General features: G+C 38.5%; 1 protein-coding gene across 1 annotated transcript; it reads right to left on the reverse strand.

The window, feature by feature from the left end:
• Positions 1-5030: 5030 nt before the first annotated feature.
• On the reverse strand, positions 5031-11621 carry AGR3 (anterior gradient 3, protein disulphide isomerase family member). The gene is made up of 7 exons (XM_009086024.4): positions 11516-11621; positions 9177-9240; positions 7843-7895; positions 7142-7218; positions 6820-6883; positions 5817-5900; positions 5031-5080 (listed from the first exon to the last, which is right to left on the reverse strand). The coding sequence occupies exons 1-7, from the start codon at positions 11619-11621 to the stop codon at positions 5031-5033; spliced, it is 498 nt and encodes a 165-aa protein (XP_009084272.1).
• Positions 11622-25594: the final 13973 nt, after the last annotated feature.

Raw genomic sequence — 25594 nt, forward strand, 5'->3', positions numbered from 1 at the left:
AGGGTGTGCTAAGGAGTAACGAGTGATACCTCAGAAAGGTAACAGAAGACACAGTAGATCTTTTTAAAGCTGTTTTAGGCTCTTTCCTAAAACAATAACACAGTCTAAGCACCAACATACTCCATGTGGAGTGTTGTCTTTTTAATCTTATAAACTTGAAAACTTATTGTGTATGGTATCTTTTCTCTTTCTCACAGGTCAGACTTAGACGTGTACAAAGGGTGACTTAAAGAACATTTGCTGGAGTTGGCATTATTGGGAAATTCCAAAATGCAGTTCTTGATGTGGCAGTGTGAACTAAAAGGTGATCCTTTTATTTAGAATTAACAGATGATTCTTGGAATTAAGATGAATTCTGCTTAATTGAATTAAGATGCTTCTGCTTATTTAGAATATTAAAAGATGATTCTGCTTTTTTTTTCTAATTACACAGAAATAGGGGAAGCAGTAGTTGCTGCATATCTTCTCTGATTCTAAGGGATCAGCAAATATCTGATAACTCATAAAAGAAAAAAGTCTGCTGAAATAGATGTACTTTTAGTGATGAGGGGGTCAGTTATTTACAATACATAGTAGCAACCAAAGATGGAAGTGATGAATTGCACAAATATCTTAAGCAGCAAGGAGTTAACAGATTGACTGCAAATTCTGTGGATTTTCTGGTGAAAAAAAAATAAAAATTCTTCCCCTTCTATTCAGTGGTTTTGGACTTTTTAATTGCCATGAGGACTGTTCATTTCCTTCTGACTTACACTGTAGATCTCTACATCCATTTGAAAAAAGGAACAAACAAAAGGAAGCAGATCAGTGACTTGGTTGATCCTGTGGAGGACACCTCAGCATTTGGAAATTTCTCTGTGTCAGCCTTTGGCAAGAATATGTGTAGTACATGAAACAAACCTACTTTTATCAGTCTTATTCTGCAAGATCAAGTTACTTTTGTGTTTTAAGTGCTGAGTTGTCCCACAGACTCTGACCTCCATGGTACACAAAGGTATGGTGCCTTTTCTTTTGTTCTGGTCAGGTGCAAATATTTGCATGTGAAAATGTTTTAGCTCCACAGACCAATAGATCAGCCATCTGCCTGGAAAAGGGAACGCCTTGCTGTGCTGAGACGGATACACAGGGGAGGATCCTGTTCTGTCAGTTCTCAGATTCCTGAGCCTCACCTCACTGACGTTAAGGCCACGTTTGTTTGTCTACTCTTGGTCTGATTACACCAGATAAGTCCAGACAGTAAAATAGAGATGGATATGTGAGCAGGTGGCAGTAATTTTGCTTCCCTGAATATGCTGTTTTCATACCAAAAGCAAAACTCAGAGAAATCTTTTTGAATAAAGCATGGATTTCTACAGGTGATGCGGCCTTATGCCCATGTGAATGTTAACATCTAAACATAGAGTACAGGTTATGAATTCTGTAAAAGCACACAGTCTACTCAGATAGGTTTTCTCATCTATTGGTCCTTTTACTGTGACTGAATTTATTCTGTGTTAAACAACTTCTGCTTTCACATTCACATTTTCAGTCTTTTATTCTCTTCCTTCAGCTCTAACCTGGTTGGTTTAGTTTCAGATAACCAAGGAACAAAAGGAACAGTTTCCAACTCTTTCCTTGGTTATCTGGAACCAAACCAAGTGGAAAGTAAAGAGTATAACTAAAAATCTGCCCACTAATATTGTGAATATATTTATATGGTGTGCAAACAGAAAAGCAGGGAATAAAAGAGAGAGCAAACTATCATGCCATTTATTTCAGAGGAGAAGAGGGGAAAGAATCATGTTAAGTCTGTTATTGAACAGGTTACAGGCGTACTCTTATCTCAGAGCAATGAGACTTTAATCTGAGATCTGAGATTCTGTTCCATCAGCAGAAATATTACCTGGCAAAACAGTCTTCAAAGAGAAGGCAGAAATATAGTAACAGCTCTGAAATTAGGGATAAGTGTTGAACTAAGTTGTGAATAAAAAATATGTGCATGCAGGGTGTCTTTTACCTGAATATCTAGCTCCACCAAAAGGACTTGATCTGAGTCTTTAAGAATCTCAAAGATTTAGTCCTATTTCTAAAGGCTATGGCTGGGAACAGATTTTAGCATGGTACTTATGGGGATTTGAGAAGGAAAAGAAGAGGGTGAAATCCTCTTTACTGACTTTGCAAAGAGATTTCATCTGACACAGCATAATTTATGCACCTGTGGCATCTCTAGAAATTGTCTGCTTGCTGTTTGACAGAGTGGTTTGTTTACAAACTTCCACAGCAGCAAATACTGTTCAAGGTTACAGATGAAATCATTATCAATAATACCTTTAGAAACTAATCTGGATTTGCTTCAAATGTTAAAATAACATTCACTGCAGTGTAAATCTAAGGTCTAGCTTTTGTCTGATAGTTGAGTCAGTGATAATTGCATTGATCTGAAGATTTGGTTATTTATTTTGTTTAATTTACATTGTTTGTTTCTGTCTGCTGGCTCAATATCAAATGCCAAAAAAAGAGCAGAATGACATTAGCCTTCCAGGACTAAGGTTTGAATTACTTGTTTCTTCCACAATTTCAGTAAGTGGTAATTCTACCATTTATTTCCTTTTACAGCACTGAGGTGAGATTATGAAGTTAAGCTTTCCTGAGATTGAGCAAGATCTGGACTGTGGTCCTGTATCACAAATCTTTTGGGTTTCCAGCTTTGTGCATTCTTGACAGCCACCTCTTTGTTTATGAATGGATCCACTAAAGGAATAAAGAACTTTAAACTGGATCTGAAGAGGGAAGGAGATAAAAGCAGGCTCCCTGGAGTTTAGTCTGGTAGTGTCACACAAATGTTTGAGGGACAGTGTGCTAGTGAGGTCCTTTGGTCTGTTCTCTAAATAGGGGTGGGGGATAGAGCCATGTGGCAACAGAGACACGAGGGTTATTGGTATTAGAAACCACAGAGTGCCTGGGAAAGGTCCTGTAGGAATTAGGGCTTCTCCCCTCAAAATGGTGGCAGGATCAACAGCCCAGTTGAAGTGCATCTACACAATGCTCACAGCATGGGCAACAAACAAGGAACCGGAAGCCACTGGGAATCAGGAAAACTGGTGTAGGTTGCCATCATGGAAACGTGGTGGGCTGACTGGCACAACTGGGGTGCTGCACTGGATGGCTATAAACTCTTCCAAAGGGACAGGCAAGGAAGGGGAGGCAGTGGGGTGGCCCTGTATGTTAGGGAGTTTGGATGGCCTAGAGCTTGGTGATGGTGGTGGCAGGCTTGATGTTTATGGGTAAGAGCTGGGGCAAGGCCAATAAGGCAGGACCATGTCCAGGGAAGGGCAGTGGAGCTGGTGAGGGGTCTGGAGCACAAAGCTCCATGAGGAGTGGCTGAGATACTGGGGTTGTTTAGCCTGGAGAAAAGGAAGATGAATGGCTGCTGTGGCTACCCTGGGTCATCTCTGGCAGCTAGTTTGCATTCCTTTCTCCAGAATATCTCTGGCACGCTCAAAAGAGGGTATGATCACAGACAGAGAAATCTTGCCAAATCCAGAGCAGATAAAGATATAAATGAGTAGAGTTCAGCACAAATCAAAGGAATGAGATTTGCAGTTTAAATTTACTTCTAGCATTTTTCCCATAGGTTAAAAAGGTCATGCTGATTGTGAAGACAATACATTTTTTATTACTGAAATAATTTTTTCTCTCTTGACGTATAGGTAATTTATTTCCACTCTGTTGGAATAAATGCTTATATGCAAATTTTTCATAGTTATGAACACGTGGATATGTGCCATATAACTCACTCATAACATATCAATATTAGATATTGTGAATTAGTAAAGCTTTCCTGCAGAGATCATTCTCTCATCAAATGTACAGAGGCAGCATCAAGCAAACACAGGTGGCACAAACTACACAGGTGCTTTACGTGTAACATAACGTACATGCTCCTGCTGTAGGTGAATTGCTGACTATTTTGCTCTAACAAAAACTCACACTGCTGGAATAGTAAACCATTTCAACTGACTTTAGATTTTTACTCAAAACAGGTGTCCACCCTTGCATACAGTAATCCTGTGAAAATTTTGCCAAAATTTTGTATGTCCAGATTCCTTCAATAAACTGCCAACTTTATGGTGGAATACTGCAGAAAAAGAGGAAATGATCTGGGATGAGCTTCCCATGACTGAAATGACATTTAAATGCCAAGAGCTAGGATAAACCTCCTCATTTTTCTCATGCCAGAATTTAAAAACATCACCTAGCCTCAGGTTTGGAGTTCTGGGTCTATCTCCTTCCATCTCTCTTGCTTCACTGTATCTTTTATTGCAGCAAAACACATAGCTGCCTTCTGATTATTATCACCCACTGAGACTGCATGCTCAGTCTCCTGTTTTCAGCTACCACAACAAAAATTAAAGGATTATACAGAGGAACGCTAAGCCCAGAATGCTATTGTTGTGAGGTGGTTTTATTCATTTATTTATTTATCTGTTTGTTTGTTTTTGTGGTTTTGGTTTGTTTGGTTTTTTTCCCTATGTAAGCTATTCCAAAATTTATAGTATGAGCTTTCTGGTCTGATTTGACAGCAGAATTTCCTTTCCTTTAATGGAAAATTACTGTATAAAGCAGGGGCACACTAACAATTAATAAGCTTCTTGCAATAAAAGTTAAAATGGGGAGGCAGGATGCAGATATTAACTCATGTAATAAATTGCAAATAGACATCAAAAAGATTGTTTATAATTCCTCTTCAGAAGTCATAGCTCACCTAACTGAGTCATAATTGGATTGCTAAAATACGGCTTGAATTTGCTGCACTTAAAACCAGAATTTTCAGTTATTTAGATAATTAATTTCAAAGTGTTTTATATATTTCTCCTCATATTTTCCAAATGGGTGCTTTAGTCTTTCTATTTTTGTTCTCCAAGTTGTACATATACATTTCTTATGAGATCTGATACACCAAATCTGCTTGGTAAAAGTTCAGCTTGCAAGTAGAGACAGAGAGGTGCAGCTTCACCTCGCAGAGGTTATGGTCATTTCACTCTTACTGGTTACAGTTCTGTCTGAATGAGGCGTAGTGCTTTCTTCATGTTCTCTATTACTGAAAGAAAAATAAATAAGAACTGTGAAAATGTATTAGAAGTACATTGGTACAATTAAAAAATCCCCACCTAGTTGGATTTAGTAAATTTTTCACAATGAAATTGATTTATGGTCACACATTTATTTTAGAGATTGTTGTTTCTAAAACAGAAAGCAAAAAATTTCATTAATCAAAATGTTTAATTTAAGGGATTTGACAAGAATCCTTTCAACTGCCCATTTCTCAACAGCAAGGTGGTAATCAGATGTGAAGTGTGTATTTGTGGTGAGATACTGCATTGGTGTCAAATAGATGGCATAGAGTAAGAACTGGCTCAGCCTGAAAAATCACATTCCTTTCTGATGTATGGCTGTAAGGGGTAGGACACAACCACCTGCATTTTTTACTGATTCCCTCCCACCACTGGCTGTTTACATCGTACAGTCAGATACGTTTGAGCATAGTAACTTTCACCATTCTCCATAAAACTGCTCAGATCTTGATCCTGAAGGTTCTCACCCATGATCTTTCAATTTTTCTTACTTGAGTAGTCCCAATAAATTCAATGGGACAATGCGTGTGTTTGTTTTGCTAGAACAGGTTAGACCATTGTAATTTATTGCAAAAGCTCTCACAAGGAATTTATTCTTTACTTTGAGATCCTAATGGATTCTCAAGCCCAAGTGATCAGGATGGGGGGTATCTGGCTGCTTACAATGTGAAATACAAAGTAACACGGCCAAGGGGCACTTACGGAACATCATGTCCTGCGGCTCGTAAGTGTAAAGCCGGTTGGAGTATCTTCCTGTGATATCAGCCCTTACCGTGAGAGATGGGTCTGAAAAAAGTGTTTGGGTTAAACACTGCCTTCCATTCCCACAGTAGCTGACGATGATGGCTTGGCATTACTTTGGCAGCCCTGTTTGGGATTTCATCAGTGCGGCAATTACGGGGCCGTTACGCTCTGTTCCCAACAACTGCTCTTTACTTGGAGAAATCCTGAACAAAAGCTAATGCTCATTTTTATAGTACACAGCTGTTTTTAGGTGCTAGGTTACACATTCATATTTAAAGGAAAACATCCTGTTTTACAGGTTCTGAGTTTACATCTATGGCAATAGATAGCATGACTTTCCTAGAGTCTTCAGAATTAAAATCTTCCGATTCCTAATGTTCCCAGAGAGGGAATAAGTTGTTGTGAGCATTTCTTCTCTCAGTTACCCTTACAAGTTTATTAATTTACTGATTGCTGAAACTACACTGCTCTTTGTCTGAGTGTGGGCTGAACTCTGAATGCCATCACAGAGTCACTCCAGGCTCCCTGTACAGCAAATGTGAGAAGGAACAGACACTCTGGGGCATAATTAATTTGGTCCAATCCAGAAGTCAGCTTTAAAATGGGATAAATCCGTAGATGCCACTATTGATTTATTTTGTGATGATGTCCACTTTATAGCCATCTACATTCAGTCAGATATTTGACTTTTTCAGCAAACTTTGTCTTGTTGCAGCACTAGCAAGAAACACGGAGAGCAAAAGACCAGATTTTAACAGGCTTTTAAATGTCCTGCTCTCAAGCCCAAATTAGTACCCTCCAGGATATATCTGTAATCTGAGGAAGTTTACAAGAGTCAAAGTATACAACAGATGCAGAGAGATTTTCTTTTGGCCAAATGAATCACTCTGATGTCCCCACAGGACGACAGTGGTATAATTCAAATATAACAACTTTGATGGTACATAAATATTTTACATACCTACAAACATGATTCGAGGCACGTATTGTCCATCAGGTGACAGGTTTTTATCTGTGGTTTCATGCTGGTATGAAAATTAAGGTTAATTGTTGAAGTGTTTCTGTAAATTTTGCTGGAATAGTACCACCTGTGAATAACCTTGTACCAGAAGACAAAACCAGATAGGTACTACTCATGTGTGAATACACATGCACAATTACCTCTACTTAAATAACTAAAATGTCAGATATATTATCTAAAATGACATGAAAAAACAAGGCAAAGAAAGAGAAAACACGGACCGTGAAACTATACCAGTCAAATCGCCCCAAACCCTTCATACCATGAGATTCAGCATAATGAAGTTATTTTGGGCCATTTCCTGTATTTCTTCATTTTCTGCGAAAGCTTTCTTCAGTGCTAGAAAAGACAGGATCACTTTGAAATCCATCTCAAACACTGCCTTTCCGTCTGTGCTTGGGCACCACACTGGCCAGAGACTGGGTCACATTGTTCCTGTCTCTGCTGATTCACATTCCTGAGGAGACACTTAAGGCCTCTATCACTGCTTTTGGGGGCTTTTTGGCCTGTGGCAGTGCAACCTCTGGCTATGAAAATGGAAGCTCTCTTCTGTTATTTATGAAGCCTGTTGTCTCAGTGGATACAATGTCTTGGCTTGACAAAAGTGCATTATTCTCAGAAAATTCTTGTTAGATCAATTTCAGCAGCCCTATCCTTGCTTTCTTCTTTAGTTACCATTTCAGGAGAGCTAAACAATATTAAATCTGTTCAATGAGTCAGTAGCCAATCTGTGCCTCTTAATTTAAAATGAGTGCTGCATTTGGGATAGCAGTGAGAATTTTTCATGTTCATTATTGTGTAGTTTCATAGTGGAGTTTTTGTAAATATTGATAATAAATTTTTCACTTTTCATTTAGTTGTTTTTCTGAATAATTTTCAGTAAGTGCAATGTTAATATATAGATAGGTTCAGTTTCTTATAAAAATATTCACAAGATTTTAACACACAAAAAATCAAAATTACCTTGGCAGTATTGACAGTCTTCCAAATGATGAATTACCATCAGTGGCTTGTTACTTTATTAATAATAATAAAAGATGTAGTTAGGTCATTGGACATGTATTCAGATGGATGATTTTACTAGCAGACTGAAAATGGCAAATTGCATTTAATCTTATGTTAACCCACAGTAAAACCATATAAACATTTTGTAAAATATTACAGAAATTTCTGAGCAAGGGAAAAGAGCATAAGCACTTCATAAAAGAAAAAAAAAAAAATAGAGAAACAGAGTTTCTATGTCTAAATAGGCTGCCTATAGTTAGAGACTCTAGAGGAAAGAATCAACAGATCCACCATAATTTCATTCCCAGGTAGTAAATAATCAGGTTGAATAGGTATTTAATGCTGCTTAAGTGTGAATTTCTCCAGGGTTAAGAAAATAAAAATTCTGTATATGAATTAGAATAAAACAGATTTTATAAGATTGGGTTTATCATCAAATACTTTCCATGTAAAGTTTCTTGTGTTTTAAGGTTTCTTGAACAGCTATATAGCATATTACTTATCTTCTGTAAATAGTTTGATAAAATGTTAAAATTTTATATTTCTGATGTCAAAACATAAACAAATTCTGTGCATTTCCTCCCATATTTTTTAAACTATATTTACCGTTCAGTAGGTCAGTTATTAATGCTGGGTCTGCTTTCAGTATCAGGAGTTTTTAATTTCTAACCATTTTCACACAGGGTACATGAAGTTAATTGTCTTTTGTTTTACAAATAATTTGCCTTCAATTTAGCAATAGCTCATGCTACACTATTGTGATCTACAATGAGCTGTAAAAGATATTTAAGTAAGTATTGCTGTGAATTCTCAAGTATATTTGCAGCTGAATCTCAGAGAAGACTGAGCTTGGAACTTCCATTTCTATCAAGATGGTGAGAAAATATATCATGAACATATTCCAACTTATAAAGTGTTGGGGGAAACATCAAAGGCAGTAGATCACCATGCAAGAGTAAATGTAACAGATTTCAAGGAAGTAATCAGAAGTACATGATATGAAAACAATAGATGTAGTTTAAAAAATTGTGGTATCCATTTATGATTGATAATTTTAATGACAATATCTCTTTTGTGGCAGAAAAATGACAGCATTTCATTATTGGCCCATGATGTTACTTCAGAGTCATAAGAGTTCCAGAAGTCCCTTTGTTTATAGACAGAGTCTGTTTTATTTAACTGGGTGGTCTGCAGACCAGCTCTCATGGTGTTTCTTTGCTCTGTCTCATTATTGTGTATTCTGGCAAGACTGAGTAACAGCTTTGTCTTCATGCTACTTTTTAATCTCTTACCTTTTCTTTGCTTGATAAAGCCCTTCTTCATAAGTTTGTACCCATGTAATTTCATCTCCCCACCCTAGAAATAAAACAAAAGGACTAGCTGCTGGCCAGGCAAGTAACTCATAACAAATACATTTTTTAATATTTTTTTTCTTTTTTGTTTATGTGTATTAACTTTTGTATGCAAATAAGATTTGGGATTTTTATTTGAAGGTTCTCTAACATTGTGAATATGCTAATTTCACGTCTCCTGATAGATACACTAAAAGGTTAAAAAACCTCAACCAAACAGCCCAACCCCCCCAAAAACGTCAGCTGGTTGTGTATCCAATTCAAGTCCTTTGACAGACTTGTTAGTTATCTTTCTAAATGCTCAGAGGTCCCTAAATCAGCACCCAAGTCCTTTCTATCTTCTTATTGTCTGCTCATTATTTCATGTAAACCCTGGGAATTACAGAGAACCTGGCATATAATGAGAGAAGAATAAAATATGACAGCTCAAATAAGATCAGCTTTAATATGAATGTCATTAGAACAGTCTTGGAATATACACTTAACTCCAAAGTAACTTCAATCCCTGAAATTGCCCTTCATTCAATTAAAGAATTCAAACAAGGAATGGTGGTTAAATAAAAATCTCCACTGAAACAAAATCCTAGCAAAGATCAGCTCCATAGCTCATCCATCGCTGGGGATATGCAGATCTCAAAAATCAGATTATCTGCTTGGTTTTATGCCTTCAGCTCCCCAGGATGCCAGCCCTTGCATAGTAGATCCCTGTATCCTAGGCAGTGTGGCTCAATTCATGACAATTGTTCTACAGATCTCATGGGAATTGTGGAACAATTTCTGGACCTAGACCAGGCTAAAGCTCTGTTTCTTCTGTGCTGTCTGGACACTGCTTTGCCCAGCCCAGATTTGCTGTTGGATTTCTCACAGGACAATTGCTTGTGATGCTTCTAGATCATGTCTTCTTTCAGTACACAGGTCTGTCTGGCTGATGGTGGGACTCTGGCATGCTGCCTTCCCAACCCTTGCTGCTGTCAGCTCCTGATGCAGGCAACTGCACACAGGAGTCAGTGATTTGGGGGCATTTTGCAGCACATTTAAGCATTTCCCCTTGGTCTGTGAAAATTACAGATAAAGTGCTCAAGGCATCCCAATAGACCTGAAATTAGAATTAGAAAAGTTACATCTGTTTTCTATGACTACTTTGGACTTTGCTTTTTTTTTGGGGTTTTCTTTGGAGTTTTTTTTTCCAAATCTGACATAATGTAAAAGATTTTGTTATCTTTTTTTTTGTCCATTTAGGCTTACTGGGAAGAAATAAATCCTGATCTAGGCAAACTAGGCAACATGTCCTAGATTGATAATAACCTTTCCCCAGGGACACTGCTTGCAAAAAGTGTTTTGAAATTTCTCTTAGGCTTGTCCAGGTGGTGCATGATTCTGTCAAATGATCTCTGAGCAATTAGGTTCAGATGGAATGTCTGAGAGATGTGCAACTTTGCCAGGATAGGGAAAACTCAGATCCTGTGGGATCTGCATGGCCTGCAGAAGAATTTAGGAAGAGAGATAAAGGGGTTTTTTTTGTTGTTGAATAGTCCCAAAAGGAGGAGAAAGATGGGGAAGGGAAAAAGACCTTGCTAAGCTATTTTTCTGCTTGTATTTCTAAGGATTGATTAGATATAAATAAATTAAAACAGGGTCTTTATTTAACATTCAGGTGTTCTATGCACCATAGGGAAATGAATTCCACACAGTCACACTTTGCAGTGGATATCTGATGAAAAAAAAAAAAAAAAAAAAAAAAAGTAATGCAGGAAACCCCAGCACTGTTTCAAACTGTTCTGTGTACAAAAATGAGTCTGCAGAAAATTTGTTCCATAGCAACTTATGGTATGTTACAGTAAGAACACATATTTCAAATGGTCTGTGAAAGAATATTTTTTCACTGATAGTCCTACATGTACATCTTGATTTGAGAGACTCAGTTTAAGTTAATTGTTTCTGTTAGATCACTATGAGTTATATAAAATATTCAGGTTACATGAAACCCTCAGTCATACACTTAATAAACTGATGGAGTCAAATGATGTGAAATGAGAATGTGATGTGAATAATTATTTATTAAATAATTAATAAATATATTAATTAGAGCATTACTTAGCACTAAAGCAAACACACCTCAGTAAGTGTTTATGTGCCTTCTATGTATAGAATTTTTATAAATATTTACGTGTGTGCATGTATATAGATACACATTCTATAAATGCACATTCAAAATAAACATAATTGCTGGTCTATATGGTGAGGTGAGGAGGTAACTACATTCAGTGAACAGACAATACCTCTGGACAGTGTCTGAGGTGCTCGTTTTTCCTTTTTAATTGCCATTGCAAGGTTGGAAGTGACTGCAATTAGCAGGAGGGACAAGGCCAGTGTAGAATGGAGCATTATTTCCCTTCCAGGAAACTGGAAAACAAAGAAGCAGCTTCAGTCACATGGATTTGTCACTATGTTAGTGGCATCCTAACAATCTGTTCTTCAGAGACACTTCTGTTTTTTTTCTAGAAATGCTTCCCTTTGGGAGGAAAATGCAAACTGGAGATGCTTAATTTTACTGTGCAATGCTTCTTTCAGCAGTCAAAATGAGGCTGCAGGGTGCTGTTCTCATGTGATTCTCATGAACTAGTACAATGTTGTAATACTGGATCACAGCAATTTCAAGACACTGCTCCAGGTTTTTTAATTTCAGTGATACTTAAAAGCATGGGATTTTTATTTCTTTTTGCACTAGAGCTTTTTGTCAAAAGATGTATCATGATATCCTTCTTAATTAAGTAGGAAGATTGGCAGGAGTTTGCCACAAGTACAATACTCTTTAAATTGTCCAATCCATCCAAAATGTTGAAATTGTGGTAATTATTTAAATCTCCACTTAAAAAAATTCTCATTCTTTGTTGCATATTTAACACTGAATTTCAGCTCAACTCCTTCTGAATAAAACAATTCATCTGTGTTTCTGGCTGGTTCAGTATTTTCTTCCTCACCAAGATCATTATAAGAAATTCAGTAACTTCTTACCTTGATAAAAGTCAGAGAACAAAAGCAGGAGTTGAGAAAAAGCATTACAAAGCCAAATTGTTTTTAATTGATAAGTTTACTTTATTCCAGTACAATCACTGCTAGGCATTAAAGATCTGATACTCAGGTAGGTTTCAGATGGTTTCAACTGAGTTAAAAAATGTAATGCATGTAGTCAGGATACCACTCAGTCATCTTACTGGAGATTCCAGTTTTCAGAGGTTGAGCTTTAGGAGCTACCAGGATGCCCCACTGAGAAATTACTTTAACTTGAATAAAATAACCCCAAACCAAATGAACAATAATAACAACAACCCTCCACCCCTGCCCCACCCAAAAAAAATAATATCCCCCAAGACATTTGTGCCTGTACTGATGAAGAAAATTGCATTTAAAATTAATGTTAGTATGGAACTGCAACCCTGAGCATTGGCAAAAGAAAATGCTTTGTACACTTTAGGACGAAGAGGCATGAAAAGCACTGTTTAATGGATCTCTTCACATCACAGAATCACTGTTAGCAGTTAAATGTCTTTAGAACAAATTAAAGCTCCATTTCTAATACCTGGTAATCTCAATTAGAGAAATTAATTCTATTCAGGTGGCTGGAGAAGAAGTTGTACATTAAAATATGAAAAAGCTAGGAAAAAAAAATTAATTTTTTAGTAAGAAGTAGTCTTTCACAATGTATTAATAAAAAAATCAAATCTCTTTAAATCACAGGTAAAATCATCTGAATCTTAATAATAGATTATCCTATTGAAAATTAAGAGGGCTTTGGAACTGCAAGTGGAGGCAGTTTAAATTTAATATTCCATATTTTGACGCTGCATATTCCAATATTATTTAATTGATTCAGATAAAAAAAGGACAGCCAACATCCCATAGGTTGCCTTCAATTCCTTGCCAGAACAAACATTTGCTAGCTAATGTCTATGCATCTGTCACTTGTCTTTTTGTATAACTAGGCTTGTAAGGCATTTGTGAACAAAACCTTGTTACTTTACTAAAGGAGAGTTAAGAATGAGAAATAGTTGCTCACCAGCAGCGACCAATTCTCCTGATTGAAGGTCCTTTTCCTGGAATTTGTTAGTTAAAAATCAGAGATTTAAGTACAGAACACCTGAGCTGCCCTGCTCTGTGTAGCAGCAACAGCACATTCACCTGGGAAAAAATGAGAGGGACCTTTCAGCTGAAAACCAAAATGATGTGTTTCCACCCTCCCCCTTGCTTTTCTGCCTTGCCTCCAACTTTCTCTCTTGCAAGTTCCCATGCTTATACACTGAATCCTTGCATTTCTCTTCATCTTAGCTTGTATCAGGTGTCTTGTATGAGGACTGGAAATAAATAGTGGTTTGTGTGTGTCTGCTAACACCCCCTCGAATAGTTTGAGTCTGGCTTATGTCCAGTGAAAAAAGAAACCACCAATGAAAGCTGGAACTGGAGGTGCTTTTGTTCCCAGAGAATGGCAGAGTTCACTGGTGCTTGAAGATAGGAATGAACCTAATAGGAAGACACAAGGGTTACTTTGTGTAGAGAAGTGTAATTAACTAATAAAACAAACTCTCTTCTTTTTTTGAGAGGAAAATAAAATTATTTATTTAAAAACTATGGTTTAAGCTACCTGATTATTGCTCCTGGGAGTTGTAGTTTTAAAATATTTGTTTTTTTGGACATGATGCTTGATACAATTTTACTGAACTTGAATACAAGCAAAGTCCTTTATTCATTACCTTTGCATAAAGAAGGAATGAACTGGATCACCTTTTTCCTCCTCCTTGAATAGCTTTTGCAGGAGAATCAGAAGCAATCCTCTTTTGCTTCTTCTTCTCCTGTGTTTTTGTTTATATGGACTGTATGGTTACTGTTCTTAGAAATATTGAATTTTTCCAAAATTATGGAAATAATTTTGAGATACTGTGTTCTTAAGTTCTGAGGTATTGTGTTTTTCATGGCACAGGTTTATTATTGTAAGGTGTAAAGAGGTAGACAGTCAATCAAATAGACTGAAATTAGTGCTGAGCTACCTGAGAATTCCCTTTAGTAGGATCATGTTCAGCAATTTGTCTCTATATTTGAAGGTCAGAATTTCAGCCTTTGTCAATTTTGCTAGAGAGATTGGCTGCCCTGGTCAACAAGATGTTGTTAAGGTTTAATGATGAAAGAAAACGACTGTAATAATTTGTGAAACTAAGCTGGATGCCTTCAGTATTCCTATTCAGTCCCTGCTTGCTAAGTGGATCTGATCAGCTGCCTGTCCTTGATTTCTTCTGTTCAGCATCCACATATGAATGGAGTGTGAAGGCAGAGCTCCATCCCAGGCACAGTCTGTGCTGCCTGGCAGCCAAACCAGTGACCTGTGCAGCAGCAGCTACCAGCCAAATATTCAATTCAATCTCTGCAATGTTGAGCACATGCTTCTGCACTCCTCATTGAACCAGTGTGCTCCCACTCATTGAGCTCAGCCAGCTTAGTCTCCAAGGTCATGGTGGTGGAAAGTCTTTCCATTTTTCTCCTCCACTTTAAAGATTCGTTTTGGAGATACAGCTGTGGGCTAACTGTGTATACACAGTTATATCTAAGTCAAAATTAGGAAATGTAATAACTATCTAAAAGTAGGGCAGAATAAGGCAACAACAAAGTATGTGTCAAAGACAGACTTCTAGAGAGAGAAAGATGTTGCAGAATAATTGGCCTTTGGAATCTCAAGCTGCTGCTTTTGTCTGAGTCATGCAGCAGCAGATCTAGGTAAGTATTCATATGTGTAGCCTAGTTATGAAAGGTGAGGCTGAATTTTAAATTTTGCTTTGCAGAATGCTGCACAAATGAGGTTACTAATGAAGTTCTTACTCTGCCCAACTCTGCCTTAGCTCCTGTGTGAGCAAGGGGTGAGATCACAGCTCCTGTGACATCTGCAATTCAGCACCATTCCTGCAACCTCTGTTGGCAATTCTGCCAAAGACTTTTACACGTGATCAATGTGCCTCTGCAAATCAATACAAAATTAATTAGGAGATCACAAAGAGAGGTCATAGTGTGGCCTGGGGCGGGGACATGCACTACCACAAATGCCCAAACAAATTTACAGTAAACAATATGGGAAAACTTTGCAGAACACATATTTTCATGGATGGGAGGTACTTCTGGCTCCTAGCACTGGTATTTGGTGAGGACTGAGACTGCATCCCAGTGCACATTCAAGTTAGCACATGGTACCAGAGCAGAGAACTACTCTTGGGGCTTAGAGTCCTGAGCATTAGCTTTCACTGCCAAACAGTAAAAGGAATAAGTGGAAAAACCCTGCAAATGTCCATTGGGCTTATGTTTTGACTGACAGCCAAAAATCAATTTCTGGATCATTTCAATAAAGTAACTTAAAGAAATCTAGATATGACATGGCGGTTTGTTTCTGTGTGTGTGTCTTTCAAAATAGTCATAATTGTGGAAGTAATTCTTCTGGTCCTAGAAGCTGATTCACAGCAAATGTACTTTCTCCCCACCCTCTTCCCTAAAAACAGAGCTCTAGGTACTGCTTAAGTGAACAAACTACTCCGGTGTTATCTGCATGCCAGTTGTTTGCTTTCGCTCCACCATGGCACCTTTTTAGCTTTGTATTCCTGTAAAGACATTGTTATGGAACATAAGCATAATAATATAACTGGGAAAGCATTTACTGAATTACTTTTTGCACTGGTTTGTAAAGGCTGCAAACAATGTTCTCTGCTTCCTAGGCCAATGTCCATGTTTTCACTTCTAAGCCTTCAAGTTCTTCCAGTACTGTCACCTCCAACCCCTCCAAGGTTGTCTCTGCATTTTTTGGAAGCTGGCCCCTCCATTCTAAATTGCCCTGTGGTACAGCCCCTGGAAAACTTGGTTCCAGGCTTCATTGACACCTCACTTCCAGCTGCTCTGCTGCTCTGTGCCTCCGTGAGTCACTACTCTCTATTGGCTCCCACTTCTCAACAAGATTATTTTCCTGCCCTCTAGGCTTCTCGGGTTTCCCAGAACTTTTTATAGATACAAAGCTTTGAAGACTGTAAGTGGAAAAAAGTAATTTATTATTTTTCATGGATTTTGCTGAGATTTACAGAATAAATGTGTTTTGGTAAATAAAGGAAACCAGCTCTAGATGTTGTTGGCTCCTTCCTTCAGTCCAAAAGTACAAACTGTTCTGGACTGTTTATTTAATGCTGTGAGAGCCCTGGCAGGCAGGACTTTCTCTTCTTTCTCTTCTACCAGCAGATCTTTCTCTTACAGTGTGGTTCTAGCCATGCCAGTGGAAGCCTGGGAAGCCCCTCTGGTATCCCAAGCTGCTGGTGCAGCCCAGAAGAGGGGTACAGCACACTCCATGCCTCTGGCTCTTTCCCCAAGGCTTTGCTGGACCTGGGCTGGCATGAGGACCTGCAGAAGGTCTCTGTCCTTCTCCATTCCAGCTCCCTCTTGCTGCATGCAGTGCCCAGCTTGGGCTGCTGTGCCTGACCATCACGGGCAGGGCAGGGAGGAGGAGGGGCAGCCCAGGCAGCCCCGCTCTGTGCTGGAGCGCAAACACCCACAGATCTGCTCTGGCCCCTCTCACACGGGGAATTAGCAGCCACAGACACGTCAGGAGACCACATGGGACAGGCAGTAGCTGAGCTTTCTGGTCAAGGACATGTTTTCTCTATTTTCAATATTGCTCCTTCAGCTGTGAACAAATACCATCCTCAAAGTGTATGCCATCTTACAGATCTGAAAACCTATACAAAAATTGTGGTTTTGACCGCCTGAATAGACTATGATTTCTTTAGAAATAATAAATTATGAAGCCTTATTTAAATTATGAGTTGAGAAAATAGCTACAATTTAGTTTGCTTTGAAAGTTAAAATTTTCATTTTTTAAAATACTTGAAATATCTTGTGGAGGTGTTAAAGATTTCCTATTGTGGAGGTATTCCAAAAGCTGTTAAAAGTATATCCATATCTCTTTGAGGAACCCAAAGTAATTTGCTATCTGACTTGATTTCATTAGTTTCTGGATGATGTGATGTGGTGCTTGGATTCAATAAATGACGTACTGAAGGAAATTATATGTAACTACGACTGTAGTTTAAGGACTTGGGTGGGATTCCTCTAGTGCAAATATGATTTTTTAATATTTCTAGGTATGCAATCCATTGAATTTTATCCATGTGGTCCATGACAAAAATTTGATCATTACCAGCGCCTCTAGTTGGCAGTATTGCATTACTAATAGCAAAATAACAAATCTTTCTGTTTCAGCTTTGCCGTATTCTAGCGATACATTCAGAATACAGATAATTTAAACATAAAAATGAGTGCACATAAAAATTCACAAAGTTTGAAAAAAAATTAAAATCAATTTTGAAAAAGTATTTTTTTTTAAAAATATATGTGCTCAGCAAGTAATTTGAGAGGTGACAGGGGTAGAAACCCAGACCAGATTTTAAGGAAGAGAGCCAGGAAATTCAGCATGTGTTTTGGAAGAGATTGAGAGCTCAGAAATATTCAATGAAACTTTCTGACTGCCACAAGAAATGAAAAGCGGCTGCATTTCCCTGCAGTCAGAGTGTCCCAATAAAGACTTCACAAGCAAGAATGCTCTCCAGAAACACATTGGACTACTTTGCTGCAGCTGTGGGAGTGAGTCAACCAGGCCTCTGTTGAAAGAAATCCTGTTCCTGCAATGTTTTTGCAATGTTTTCCTGCAGTGACATCATAATATCTGCTTTAAAATGTAATGCCATCTAAAAAGTAAAAGGCATTGTGTCCTGCAAAATGAGTTGCTGTGTTTTGGCTTACTGCACAGGTATTTCTTTTACTGCATTAAGGGGTTTATTCCAGGGCTTGCTTCCTTGAAGGACTGACGCAAGAGGGCATGAGAGCAACTCGGTATCTCTCAGCTTGTGTCTCCCTTTGTACTCTCTGTTCTTTGGCCAAACCTTGATCCTGCAAGCTTCTGAGTCCTTGGTCCCATTCCAGCACAGCACTCGATACATATTTCACTTTAGGCACATTAGCAACCCCATTGATGTCCATAGGGCCACTCATATGCTTAAAGTTAGGCATGTTCTTGAGTGTCTCTGCTGGATCAGAGAATATGGGACTGAGGTGTTTGGCAAGTGTCCAGGCAGACTTCTCCTGAAGAAGCCAGACAACCCTCTCTTCTGATGTGGACATGTCATGCTGCAGTAATGTTTACCCCCCTCAGCCAGTTGCTAAAAAGGGACTCTCGCAGATCATTCCTCACTGACTGAGCAGACCATGCTGCTGCAGCCACAGCAAAGCTTCAGCTTTGGCCATCTCAATCCAGAACTTTTCACCTGAGCAGCTCGTAGAGCTGCAGCCTGAGGTGCCTGCACTAACCCCTTCAGTCGTGCTCAGCCATTCTTCTGAAGCTGAGCTCATTCACAGCAGTCCAGACAGATATTTTTTCATATTCAGTATTATATATTTATTTATGTACTTAGTATATTCTGAAAACTTGAGCAATAATATTTATAAAGCAGAAAGCAAACAAAAACTTTATGGCTTGCTATGGTCTCCTCTTTCAACAATTCACATCTGAGAAGCAGGGTGAAGTTAGCATCACCTAACTGAAAAAAATTTTGCTTTGAGTGGCAAAGATGGAGGTGGCAAAGATGTAAAAATACATGGGACTATCTTGAAATGCTGACAGGTATCCAAGGTCTTGCTTTTCTTTATCTACATGGCCATTAAAAACTGTAATTATCACAATATGGCTTCCACTGAGTAACAGTTTGTTTTTAGTGTGAAATATATTTTTAGCCTGGCCAACCATAACCTTTTGCTATTTTGTTGTTACATTTATAGCCCACATAATTGATGCAGAAAAAATTTTAGCTTCAGATAGCTTCTAGCTACAGTATTTTCTTGCTGTTGCTTTTATAAAGCCAAGGATTAATAGGAGACAGACAGAAACATGGAACTGAGTCATCGAGTTCTGTCCTCCACTCCTGGAGGCAGCCACAGCATAATATCCTGCTTATATAGGCATAAAAATGACTCAGGAATTTTGCCATTCTTCTTTCTCAGGCCTGCCTTTGAAACTGACTCCTTTGGAGAAGCTCTGATTTAACTAGCCTGAGCTTACACTTTGCAACTTCTGATCAAGTGTTCTTTTGCCAGCATTGCCCTAAATGTTGCTTCTCTCTCTGTCTCTCTTGCTCTCAAGTATGTCTCCAGAGAAATCATATCTCAGCTTGATCTTCTTTCTTTTGGATGGAACAAAGAAAGGATTTTGAGTTTCTTCCTTTACCACATCTAGTTGTCCTTTTCTGCATCCATCCTGGCAGGAGTTCAGAATTCCTGAACAGAGGTGTACCATTATGTTGCAGATACAGTCCCACACATGGGCCTGTGCAGCTGCTGTCTCTCTGACAATATGTTGTCTTACTTCTCCTTGAGTCACATTTGTCTCTTTTACAGATTTTTTTTTTTAATGTACTGGTTACTAATGATAAATCTTAATATGATCTATCCTATGACATCCACATGTTTTTTCTTCCAGAATTGTTTCCAATTTCTGAGGCTCAAACTTTGAGCAGAAATATCTGTCATGGCCTCTTTGAAAGAAAGAATTTTCTGTATGAGTGCCTTTTCCATCTTATGCAATCTTTATAAGATGTGGATAAGCTGGCCTTCAGGCCAGTGGGGAAAACTGGAACATCTTGCATTTTCCTCTCTAGGAGTATTCACTCAGGCTATGCCCAGCATAAAGTAGTTGTCTCCCTAAAGCCACTTCTTCAGGCAATGGAGAGGAACAGAGATGACTGCAAACATATGGATTAGGTCTACTCTGAGTCACCATCTGGAGAAGCCAGATGGGATCCGGATGGAAGGTACCAGATAAAGACACCCTAGGAGATTGGCTCCCATCAGCTGATGTTAGTTTCTTTAGATATCTTTCAAGTCACATCTTTGGAAGCTCTCATTATATCTGTGTTCTTCTTTAGCACGTACATCAAAATAACATCAAAATGTTAGATCTCAAAAAAAAAAAAAAGAAAAAAAAAGCCCCAGAACCTACTTAACAGATTTTAAGGCCAAGGATCTAGATATCTGAAACACAAAATTCTGTGTTACCAATACTGAAGCTAACCTTAGTGAATCCATTATATGCCCTAGCTATCACCATACACTTGCTAAACTGATATTCTCCTGACAATCATTTCCAAGGCCTGCATAATAACTTCCAGCTGTGGTACATTCCCACATGTTTGGTTTGTTTTATTTTTCAGAATAAAGGATAACCTTTTGCTTGAATTAGTGAGGTGTCTCAGTAGACAGGTGTAACCTGACAGTTCTTTGTTATTTATGATGGTGATGCCGCACAAAGGATGATGTTAGAGATTCCAGTGACTTCATCTTTTTCCCTTGATTTATTGAAAAATATGTTATTGTTGCATATATATGTAAAATATTGTAAGTAGTATTTGGCTGGAAGATTTTGGTGCAGTTTTCCAGGAAGCGTGGTTTGTGGTGCCGTGAGGGTTGCAACAACCCTGGGGTTCTGCTCTGCTTCTACCACATTGCATTTCCATGATGAAAAGGAAATTAGTGAACTTTTGGAAACTTGTCAAAAAGAATATCTGTTGTTTGTCATACGAGCACAAACTACATCAAAGGCTGAGCAAGGTCTGCAGTGTGCTGTTACTGCAGGAGTAATGGGCAGAGCCCATCATCAGTGGGACCTGGACCATGTGAGGGAAGGCTGGTGGCTTACAAAAACTTTCCCCTTCTCTTGCATGTAGATTTAATTCTAGCTTAGCTTGCCAGTAGCCATAAATTGCATGGGAGTGCGATATGGATGCCACAGCACAAATGACCATTCATTTTTATTCCAGGTGGGATGAAAACCCCTCTTCCAACAAGAGCACGATGCAAATGTCATGGGGATTTTCCCTCTGGCAAATGCACTCTGGTTAGATAGCTTTTAATAAAGAAGCCTAAAATAGGTTTGTAGAGATCTCATGATTTTGTATTCCCCCTGATGATGAGGCACTTTGATGGAGGTTGACCAGGTCAGATATGGAAGTGTGCACTGTGGACATCTGTACTAAAGCTGTGCAGGGAAAATCTATCCCATATGTTTCTGTTGTGGATGGCAGAGGGAGAGCAGGGTGGAGGAGCCTCTGAAGCAACCATCTACCAGGATGAGACTATCCTCAAGGACAGAAAGCTGACCCTCTGAAGAAAGCTGAGCTCTTACTGAAGGGAATTCTTTTAGATTGGCAATATCCACCAAATTAGAAAGGAAGCAAAGGCAACAGTCATGACAGCAACAGCAAAAATCAGTTAGTGCCTGTACCATAGCAAACACGTTTCACAGGGACCACATTAGCTACAGTTACATTTGGGTAACAGGATGATGCTCTAAAGCCTAGCAATTTCTTGCCTGTTTGTCTTCCTCTCATCTTTATACAACTCTCTTTCTTGGCTGTGAGGTCATGGTATTTTGACTTTTTCCAAAGCAGGCTTTTTAAAACAGAGAAATCAATGTTTTCTTCAATTATTTAAAGAGAAATGTGTTTCCTGTTTCCTAACTTACTCCAAATTTCTTAGTGGTGTTTAAGTACAGAAACATCCAATTTGGAAATGGCCTTGGGAGGTCCTTAGTCCAATGTCCTGCTCAGGGCAGTTTTAACATTGAATTCAGATCACATTGTTCAGGACTTTGTCCAGTTGGGTCTTGAAAACCTTCCAGGAAAGGGTTTCCATTACTTTTCTTGGTAACCTAATTAAATGTTAAATTATCTTCAGAGTTTCTTTTTCTTTTGTCCTTGAATCCAGACAGGATCTTCCCTGTTCCAGTTTACATTTTCTTCCCCCAATTAAAATCGTGCCTCCTTCTTCCAACCCATCAACAATTTCTGTTAGTTTCCTCCTAACACATCTCTTCCCTGAGCTAATCAAGTCCAAATCCTCTCGGTTTTCCTTATGGGTCAGTTGCTCCAGCTCCTGACTCTCAGCAGAATCTTTCTACATACCCTCGATAAGGTTTATCTTCATCTTTCATGTATTGGTGGTACAAAACTGGATACAGGTTTACATATGTTGTCTAATAAATGCCATGCAAAGGGGAATAACCAGTAGCAGGATTCTTATTAATTCAGTCCAGGATGCTGTTGGCCTTTTTTTCCTGCCAGAGCACACTTCTGGCTCATGTAGAACATACTGCCAAGCAAGACCCCAATCTTTTTCACCAGAGCTGCTATTAAAGCTGCTCAGCCTCCAGACTACCCCACTGCAGTCTGTTAGCTCATCCCAGGTTCAGCAGTTTGGTTTTTTTTTTTTTTTGTTTTTTTGTTTTTGAATGTCATGACACTCCAGAAATATAACCACATTAAATTATACTCATAACAAAGCATATCTAGTTTCTCACCCTACAACAACAGAAACGCACTGAGTGGAAAAGCAAAAATGGTTAGAACAGGACAACCACAGAATAAAACTGTGCAATTAAAACCAGGCAGTGACCTGGAGGCAATCTCTCAGTTTGATTTAGCAGTTCACAATTAAAGATTTAAAGCTCAAGTCAGCAACATTACATCCACAAACATTCTCTTTTCACAACCGTGCCCTAAAGGTATGAATAGTTCTTGGGTATGAGAAGAATCAAACTGTTTTTCTGTTTTGTCCATGGAATAATCTGTAAGCAGCTCTTAAAAAATACCTGTGATATTCTCATGTTTTCTCATATGGAAAATGAGTTTGTGAGTAAACAAATAAATATATAGATATATCACTGTAAATATATATCTATCAGAATTTATCCCAGAGGTAAATCTCAAAAGCATTTTTAACATAACAAAGAACAGAAAACTTGTAAAAATCCCCTCAGCAAGCATAATTGAAGCTAGTAATCCAACTGTACTGAAAGAAATGCTATTGAAAATGTATAAATTTAGGTATTATGAAGAAAACAAAAAGGAATTCTATGTGGAATTAGTCATCTCAGACTACCACAAATCACCAGCTGGCTTATTTTTGCAGCTTTACTGGTCTCCCATGGCATTTTTTCATCCAGTCCACTACTGTCTAGTAGTAGATTTTGCTTTTTATGAAAATATTGCACATAATGTCTTTGGTGAGCTTTGTGTCTGAATTTTATTTATTTGTCTGTGAAATTGTGACAATAATGTAACTTGATCTGTTTCTTAATCATTACACACAGCAAATAATGAGTGTTTTCAAAACCACCAAGAAATTACATAAAGGAAAAATAAACAGGGGAACATTTGGACAAAGATATTGCATGAGGTGTAGAGCAATAGAAATAGTGGAAGGTCTTGAAGAGAGCAAAAATGTTAAATACCCCAGCCAAATTTCAGATTGCATGGTGCTTCTCTGCCAGGATGCCAATACCCTGCTAATAACCTGATTGTCACAGAGACTCCTAAATAATTCAGGAAACAAACTCACAGTGCCTAAATACAGTGTTGAAATAACACAACTACCATGTAAAGAGCAGCTGAGAGAGCCAGGGCTGCTTATCCTGGAGGAAAGGAGGCTCAGGGGGACCTTATTGCTCTCTGCCAGGGTCTGAAAGGAGGCTGGAGTCAGGTGGGAGTTGTTCTCTTCTCCCAGGCAACCAGTGACAGAAGGAGAGGAGACAGCCTCAAGCTGCACCAGGGCCAGATGAGGCTAGATATTAGAAAAAAAATTCTCCACAGAAAGAGTGGCTCAGCATTGGAATGGGCTGCCCAGGGACATGGTTGAGTCACTGTCCCTGGAGGTGTTTAAAAAAAGCCTTGATGAAGTTTAGGCTTACAAGCTAAACTCAGTGCCATGGTTTAGCTGGTAAGGTGACGTTGGGTCACAGGATGGACTCAAAGATCTCAAATTTCTTTTCCAACCTAGCTTATACTGTGATTCTGTAATATCTCTGATCTGGAGGCATAAATAATAATATTTCCTCCCCAAGTGCAGTAATTATTTCCAAAAATGATGGTTTAGGTTAACCTGACTCAGGTTATTCAAGCCATCTCTCCAGGCCTATCCAAAATGAACACAAGAGAAGTGTGGAGTGCAAAAAGGATCCAAGTGTTCTTTATGCTCTCCCAGCCGCATCATTTCATGCACAACACTCTCAACTGAGAAATGCCTGCAATACCACAACACCAAAGCACAGACCAGGTTCCTGTTTCCCAGTCTCTACCCATGTCCTCTCTCTTTCAGTATGAGTTTCATCCTGCACCAGGGAGGTCACCGGTGCTGTGGAGGAGGCCATGAGGTGGTGATTGATGAAGTACATGTAGTACTGACACATTCACCATCACATGACACTGTAGGAATAACCCAGACCAGGAGAAGCTGGTGGGTTGAGGGAAGCATGGGTGGTGCAGTCAATTGCACAACAGGTGAAGATTAGGCTCTGCATCTCCTTTGTCTCTGGGCAGGACTAGGAGGGAGAATATTTTCTTTTATTCTCAGTCTGAAAGGATTACTACATAAAATGATATCTTTTATGGCTGTGAACGCAGACATGTGAACCTCTTTTTGATAATGATCACTGAAGAAAGGTGCCTACCTCCTCTGCTTACTGTTCTTATGCAATTTGCATCAGTCAAGAAATGATTGAGAATGTCACTTTCAAAATTAATTTTTTTTCCTGCGTCTTCTCTATAACATCTTAAAAATGCATGAACATCTTGATAATGCTTCATCTTTTCTACGTTTAAAGTAAAGATCCAAGGTAGGTTACTTACGACCAGCTTCTATGAATTAAAAAAAAAGCAAACCAAAAAAGTTATGTAGATTTCTTGTAGTCTCTTATTTCATTCACTTGCCTAATATATTTCATGGTATTTTATCATATTTACCATTTGCTTCACATGCTTCTTATCCCTGACGTCTGGAAATGCTTCTTGAATCTCTGTCCTTGTGACTTGGATAGTTTGCTTTCCAAGGAATTGATTAAATCTTTCAATATTCGTGTCACATTTTACCAAATAATCAATATTTTATAATTTCTGTGAGTATATCTTCTGTTGTGTAATATTGGCTTGAATAATTTTCCCCATGTTTGCCTGAGCTATCCTTTCTGTGACTCTGTGGTGATACTTTTTGGCTAGGCTCATGAAGAGTCTCAGGAACTGCATTTTCCACTGCTTTTGAACTATCACTTTCATAAATCATTTTGGAAATACCCATTTATTTGTTATGATGTCACGGTATTTTTGGTATGCTTATGCCCCTGGGAAATTGCAATACATTCATAATACTGTGGGTCATGATGATAGTGTCTATCAGTTCCAGTTCTAATTTTGTTTCACAGTCAGTGTTATGACCATCAGAGCTTTCACTGAACAGTTCTGACACAG

Source organism: Serinus canaria, chromosome 2 (assembly GCF_022539315.1).
Source record: "Serinus canaria isolate serCan28SL12 chromosome 2, serCan2020, whole genome shotgun sequence".
Lineage (NCBI taxonomy): Eukaryota > Metazoa > Chordata > Aves > Passeriformes > Fringillidae > Serinus > Serinus canaria.